The sequence below is a fragment of the Danio rerio genome, chromosome 16 (assembly GCF_049306965.1).
Source record: "Danio rerio strain Tuebingen ecotype United States chromosome 16, GRCz12tu, whole genome shotgun sequence".
Lineage (NCBI taxonomy): Eukaryota > Metazoa > Chordata > Actinopteri > Cypriniformes > Danionidae > Danio > Danio rerio.
This window is the reverse complement of record NC_133191.1, coordinates 17276051-17283870: the sequence shown is the minus strand read 5'-3', so window position 1 is coordinate 17283870 and position 7820 is coordinate 17276051. Positions and strand designations below refer to the sequence as shown.

Genomic DNA, 7820 nt, shown 5'->3' with positions numbered 1-7820 from the left:
ACTACTTTGCACTCTGTAACCATCCAGCTTTATTTGCAATTATCTTTTGAGACTTTTTCTCTTTATGGAATATTCCAATGATGGTCTTCTGCACAACCATCTAGTCAGAAATCTATGCCATGATTCTGAAGTCTACTAGGCCAGACTGAGACTATTTCAAGGCTTTGCAATGATTAGTGGACTAGATTGAAACTTTGAGAACCTACAATCAGGGATGGGCAAAAACACATTAAAATGTATTTTAAAATAAAATACAAAATGCATCACTTTTACATGTATCAAAATAAGCTACAAAATACAGCAGCAAGAAATGTATCAAAATAAAATATTTTGAAAATACAAAATAATTTTACAAAGGAGCCTCAAATTTCTTCGCAAACCTTCTATCAATAGGCATATTTGGTCAATCCTTTCACCTTTAAACTGACTTTTTCTTTCATTTTAGTGTGCATTTTGTACAAATTTCGCACTGAAAGTCCTGTCTTGAAGATGATTTTTAATCACTGTAAAAAACATCTAATGCAGATAATGAGTAGGAATAAAGTACTATATCTCTTCATTGTGTTTTCATCCATTGCGTGGCCAAAGAAGTTGCAATCATCTCTTAAAAGTTGTATGTTTTAAAGGGTGATATATGAAGATGATATATTATTTATGTTTGTGCAATAAATGTAGTTTTTTGCAATTTAAATCTTCAATACTTAATGTAAAAAAATTATGTCTCCAATTTAAGTAATTTCCATAAATCATGCATTTTGCAATTGTACTCTTTAATGCACAACATAAAACATGATATCTCTAAAAAAGTATTTTTTTTTATATCTTTTTTGCAAATAAACTGATCATATACATCCTGCTGCTGCTGTATAGACTAAAGTATTATTACATATTTGTCTCATATACTGTATTGTACCATTTCTTCATTAACTGTACAGTGCACCTGCAGATCAGCTACTGGCATTTGAAACAGTCTATGAAGTATTCTAGGAATCGCCACTGTAGGACTTCTTTTAATGTTGTTTGTCTTATATTCTTGGCATCTACATCAGCAACGCACTTAAAACTACATCCATTTGTACAGTTTACTCATTATTCCAATATGTTTTCAGTTCTTCTTTAACTGGAAGAGTCTGTTTACCTTCTTAGTGAACATTAGTACACAGTATTTAGGTGTTTTATATTTCTAAAGTTCCTCTACATTCCCACCTGCAGCACTGAGACTGATAATGATTATGAGCTGAAGGCTCCACATCCTGTTCTTAAGGACCGATATTTTATTCCATCTCATTTCTTAAGCAAAGATGCTGATGCCAAATTGTACACCAAACTGCCATTACATATTTCTGGTCTTAGTTGAAATAGCTTAGCTGGTCTGTTGTCAGACCAGCGCAACCTTAATTTTCACATTGTTTAAATAGTAAATCCATTTGCGCCACTGTGTGGACTCATGGGTGTTCCAATCTAGAAAAGAGGCGTGTTAAGGCGCATTGTTGGCACGTTGCTATTTTGAGAAACTAAAATAGACTGTGCAATTGACCAACTGAAAGCAGGTCTAAAGCATACCTGTCAACAGTCCTGTTTTTCCCGGGATTTTTCCAATCTCCGGTATTGTTCATAAAAACCACTGCCTCCATGCCATCTCCACCTCAAGCGACTTTTTTTCAATTAATTCCTGACAATCTGCATTTGTATAATGTTATTATTATTAGCAGTATTATTTTTTATATGCATATTTATATTTGTTTTAATAAATAACAAGTTTAGTTATGTCCACCTGTCAAGTTTTGGAGACATATGGGGCATAAGAAGGGAATGTGAGATGAGGCTCTGATTTAATGCACATTATGCTCAAAACACATCTATGACTCCTTAAAAGAATAAGTTCAACGCTGTTAGACCATGTACCGTGGCACAAACCATATTTTTTCCATCCTTAAAATAGCAAAAGTGAATTTGGACACACCCTTAATGCTTTTGCACCATGTGCTTTCAATTCTGCGCTTAGAACGTTAAAATTGAACCCTTTATGTGTGTTGCATGATTTCCATTCGTACTCCATGCATTGACCACCTTCTTAATCAATTTTCTGTTTAGATCTCAAGCCTAGGCAAGAAACTGAGAAAGCACCAATCTGAAGCCCCATTTTTATGATGTCATCATGTAGACTTCTTACAAAGTATTTTACAGTATTTTAAAATACTAAAATACAGGAGACTGAAGTATTTTGAAATATTAAACAATACAAAATATTAACCCATTTTCTTAAATCCCAAAAAATACAAATTACAAAATACTGTTTTGTATTTAAAATATGTATTTAAAATACTTGTATCATAAATACCAATCCTGCCAGCAACTTTATCATGATATTCTAATTTTGTGATATACTGGAGTTTTTCTTTTTTAATCTTTAATCCATAACCATTAAAAAAAAAAAAAAAAAAAAAAACGAAGCCTTAAAATATTTCACTTTGTGTGTAGTGAACTAAAATAACACACAAAAAAGTTTCACTTTTTGAATCAAATTATTGAAATAAATGGACTTTCCCTCAATATTCCTTTTTTTTTTTTTGGCACAAAGGTGTATAATTAACCTTAAGCCTTTAAATTGCATTCAAAGTGAATTTTAGTATCTTGCAAAATAGCTAGTAAAATAATATGTACTTTGATCATGGCAAATATAAAATATATAAGTTAATGAAATATACATTATTGTGAATCTAGTATGTTTTAAAATGTCTTGAATAAACTTCTCAATGGAACAGCACTTGGCAAACCAAAAAAGAATGATCATTTCACAGCAGTGATAATAAATATGTCTTCAATTTGATATCATAATATTTAAATGAAGTATATTACATACTGTTAAGCTGCTTTGACACAATCTAAATTATAAAAGAACTATAGAAATAAAGATTAATTGAAATAAACCTAATTTAATTATTAAAATATTTAAACTCTGTAAATGTGTTTTTAATATGTAATATGTAATTAATAATATGTAATTAATATTAATAGTACATATTAATATTAATATGTAAATTATTACTAATGCAAGAGAATATGGTGACACTATTGACAGTAATATTATTATTGTGTGTGTGTGTGTGTGTGTGTGTGTGCGTGTGTGCGTGCGTGCGTGCATGTGTGTGTGTGTGTGTGTGTGGCTAGTATTATGTTCTTGAGGTTGGTGGGAGCAGTAAGCAGATGGCACTGGCAGTCTGTGATGGCACTCACAGAGAGAGGAAAAAAAAGCAAAGGAAAGACATTTCTCACAGTGACCCACAGAAGAGGATTAATGGGGTGAAACAAAAAAAAATCCAGACTTCATATTAAATAAGTGACCTTTAACGCACTTAAATAACGTACAACATAATTCAGATGATGGTCATCAAACATGATTTTTAGACTCGTATGCATAGTCGTATGATACAGGAACCACAAGAAATGTCTCTTTCTTATGCAAACAGACACTGAAAGCTCTATATATCTCCTTGAGTTAAGTCCACTAAAAAAGTGTTGGCGTACTCTCAAAAGATACAATATTCTGCCAGCCCATGGTGCTTTTGGCAGCTAAAGTCACACCTTGCAAACAGAAGGATGTGAGGAGATGGATAAACGAGAAAGAAAAAAATGAAAGGATGAGATCATTTAATGCAGGGCAGAGGGAGAGACAACACCTGGTTGTGGTGCCCTGCATTTGTGTCACGACGTCTTTTGCAATTGCGTCCATATGATGTCATATTCCAAGCAGAAGGTGGCATCCCCTGCCTGATCACCCAGACAACATCAAACACCCCCTCCGTACCTCTGACTTCATCCAAGAGGCATCGAGAAAATAAGGTGCATTTGCGTATATGAATTCGTGAGAAGGAGAGAGAGAAAAGGGAGGGAAAAGAGGTGTGTGTTGTATGAGCAAAAGGGGGGACGGGTAAAGCATATATAGACACCTCATCTTTATGCTAATAACATACTCCCTCAGCTCATGCAAACACACACACTGACATATAAACACCACTCACATTTAAGCCAATTCCTGCACTTAGAGGAAGGAAGAGAGAAAGACAGGGATGCTCCTAGCAGGTGCCAAAAACTGAACTGAGACGTGTGAGGGAGAGAGACACAGGATGGAGCAGGACTAAAGCATTCAGTCAGATATTTTATAAGATCCTCAAACTCTTATTGGTGAGTAAAACAATTTCAAAACTTTATTTTTTTAATATCATGTGAAAATCTTTGCAAAATTGTGTTGAATTTCAACATGAAACTTAATTTAACAATTAGTTTGTTGATTTAAGTATAGTATGCATACTTTATGATCATAAAATGTTTTTATAAACATCATTTTTATTGTTTTAACATAAGGGTTAATCTCATGAAACCTGACAAGAACATATCCATGTCATTTTTTTTTTTTTTTTTTACAAAAATCTAAATAATAAATCATTTTGTTTGAATATTTTAAATACAATTTCATTAAAAAAATGCATTGCATTGCAAAAAAGAAATTGTAATATTATATAAATATAAAAATAATTGTAACATAATGATAATAATTTACTTGACTATAATAATGCATGGTTGTCTAAACCTATATTTTTGTAAAACATGGAAAAACTCAGCTGTTTATTATTTCATATAATAAACATTTTTGAGTTGATGCCACCCATTAATGTTTATGTTTTATATTTTGAGGTGTTTAAACATAGAATCAGTTGTGCTGTCTTTGAACTGAATTAAAAGTCCTTTTTAGTCAAATACTGACAGTACTACTGTATTAACAATAAAATAATGATGTAAAATGTAATGAGGGAAAACGTTTCTTTAGGGAATACATTTGAGGTCAGAATAATTATCCCCACTTTGAATTTGTTTTTGTTTTTTAAATATTTCCCAAACTATGTGTAACAGAGCAAGGACATTTTCACAGTATGTCTAATAATAATTATATATATATATATATATATATATATATATATATATATATATATATATATATATATATATATATATATATATATATATATATATATATATATATTTTTTTTTTTTTTTTTTTTCTGGAGAAAGTCTTATTTCTTTTATTTTAGTTAGAATAAAAGCAGTTATTAATTTTTTTTAATGCATTTTAAAGTCAAAATTACCTGCCTAGTTACCCTAATTAACCTAGATAAGCCTAAATGTCACTTTAAGCTGTTTAAAAGTGTCTTGAAAAATATCTAGAAAAATATTATTTACAGTCATCATGGCAAAGATAAAATAAAAATTGTATTATTAAAAATGAGTTATTCAAACAATTATGATTAGAAATATGTTGAAAAAATCCTCTCTAAAAACAGGGGGGCTAATAATTCTGACTTCAACTGTATATTATTGTGTATTGTGACCTGGATTCATGTTTTTGTTAGTAAGATTGACCCATTTTCTGTTAAACTGTAATCAGGGATGGGCAGTATTATAATATTATATATAATATTATTATAATACATGCATTTCAACTACATATTTTAAATAGAAAATAGTATTTTATATACTATTTTTTTATAATTGACAGGGCTGATGAAAATGGCTTATTTTTTTTATCAAAAAACTTTAGATTCTTGTATTTTAGTCTTTTAAAAAATCTGGCAAAATACATCAAGACATTATATGAATGCACTCTCAGATTGCTCTGGATGTTATCAACTCTTCCATTAAAAGAACAAGGAAAAACTCTTAGGAGAAAGACTATATTGTACAATATATTGTACAATATTTGTCGTTAAAAAATAATACTTGACTGTTTCAAACTGATCAGTAGGTCTACTGTATAGTTAATGAAGAGGAAAGATGTAAGCTTTAAGATGTCTTAACATAAGAAAAAATAATAATAATCAAAAACACCTTGTGTGTGTGTGTGTGTGTGTGTATATATATATATATATATATATATATATATATATATATATATATATATATATATACATATACATAACTATAGTTATATAGTTGAAGTCAGAATTATTAGCTCTACTGACTTATTAGCCCTTATTCTGCAATATCAGAACTCGTACAGCCTTCTCATCCTTCTGTTTTACTCTGCCCACATACAGTGAGAGCAGATCAATAAACTCACTACAGTTTAACAAATATTGGAGCTGTTGGACAAAATAATGTACTTTTGAGGCTTTTAGGGACAGTTTTCAGTTTTGATTTTAGTATTGAAAAGTTCAGTAGCAAAAATAAATACATTAATTGATGGAAGATTTGAAAAGATATGTCATGTTTCTTTGTAAAAGTATTTAGCAGCATTACAAAATACAACATAGAAACAAATCCTACAGTAGTGATTCCTACAACACTTCATTGGCTGTTTAAAATGGCAGTAGTTTATCAGTATGTCCACTGTATAGTTAATGAAGAGAAAAGATGTAAGCCGTAAGATTTCACAACATATGAAACAAAAATATTTATTAATCAAAAACACCTAATAAAGTTTTTTGTTTTGATTTTAGTATTGAAGAGTTCAGTAGCAAAAACAATATTTCTGAAAATTTATGTGAACAAAATTTTTTAATTAACACCCTTTTAAAATATTATGAGGTTGAATAATCATTGTACAGAAATTTTACACGTTGTGACTGCTGTATTTTGTAGTTTATTTTGATACACCTAAAATTAAGTTGTTTTTTTTTTTTATGTATTTTTGCCCATCCCTTACCGTAATACCAACACATGTTTTAAAATGTGTATCTAAATTGATTCAGAATAGTTTAATGCAAAACACAAATTAACCTCTTTCTTTGTTTTTGTTTCTTTGCCCTTTGTGTTGTTTTCAGCTGAATGCTGGTGTTTGTATTTCCATGCTCCTGTGTTTGAGTATATCTATCTAAATCTTTTCATCTAAATCTATCCACATCCCCTCGCATTAGTGGTGTATCTGGGGCCAATATCACTTGCACTATGCTGTGCTCATCTGTGTTTGTGGTGCTTCTTATCCTTTTGGCCAATCCCGTGCCGGGCAGCACCCGAGCCCTTCACACCTCTGACAAAGCCATGCAGGTGGGCTTCCTCAGGCATGCTTCTTTACATGCTTCTTTTCTTCTTACTATTTTAAATTATAAAACAGTGATGTTGACATTTTCCTGTGTCTACAACGCAGGTCATTGAACAGTTCCTTGAGCGATACAATGACCTTTTAACCCTTGATGATCTTGAAAACCTCACAAGTGACCAATCGGAAGAGCCCGTGCAGACCTTCAGCTCTGGGCTAAAGGTTGCAGAATATCCCAAGTGGATTGACATACCGGTGCAGAATGAGAATGCCTGGCTCCGGCTTTTAAAGGGGGCTTTGGCCAATCAGAAACGAGCTCCACCGGATCGGTTGCGGAGGGGGTGGAACCGAGGCTGTTTTGGCTTGAAACTGGACCGGATCGGCTCTATGAGTGGCCTCGGCTGCTAATGATGAACTCAGAAATTGATTTAAAATGACTGTTGTCCTACTTAGGTTACAAAACTCTGTGCTGGTCTAGTCTGGGACCCTGTGAAAATAGTGTACAAAGTTGTAGGTGGACAAATTCATTCAATTGTGTCTCAATATACTTATTTTTACATTGAATTTAAGGTGACGTTGTTTAACTGTATTTGCATATTTATTTCTTAATGAAGGGAGCTGAGTGTTTTAGATGTAGTTGATTTGTGACCCTCATTTTGATATTCTGCTAGTAGTTAACTAGTATTCATAAGGTCTCAAAGAGTCTCAAAATGCATGCTTTATAGAACATAAATATATACTCCTCACCTTTAATTTTTGCCTGAATAAAGTTTGATCCCATGTCATA

General features: G+C 31.6%; 1 protein-coding gene across 2 annotated transcripts; it reads left to right on the top strand.

The window, feature by feature from the left end:
* The first annotated feature begins 3967 nt into the window (after positions 1-3967).
* Positions 3968-7820, top strand: nppcl (natriuretic peptide C-like). Of its 2 annotated transcripts, none has more exons than XM_005157924.4 (3): positions 3968-4185; positions 6912-7041; positions 7142-7820. In XM_005157924.4, exons 2-3 carry the CDS (start codon positions 6943-6945, stop codon positions 7439-7441), a joined length of 399 nt encoding a protein of 132 aa, XP_005157981.1. In that variant the 5' UTR covers positions 3968-4185; positions 6912-6942; the 3' UTR covers positions 7442-7820.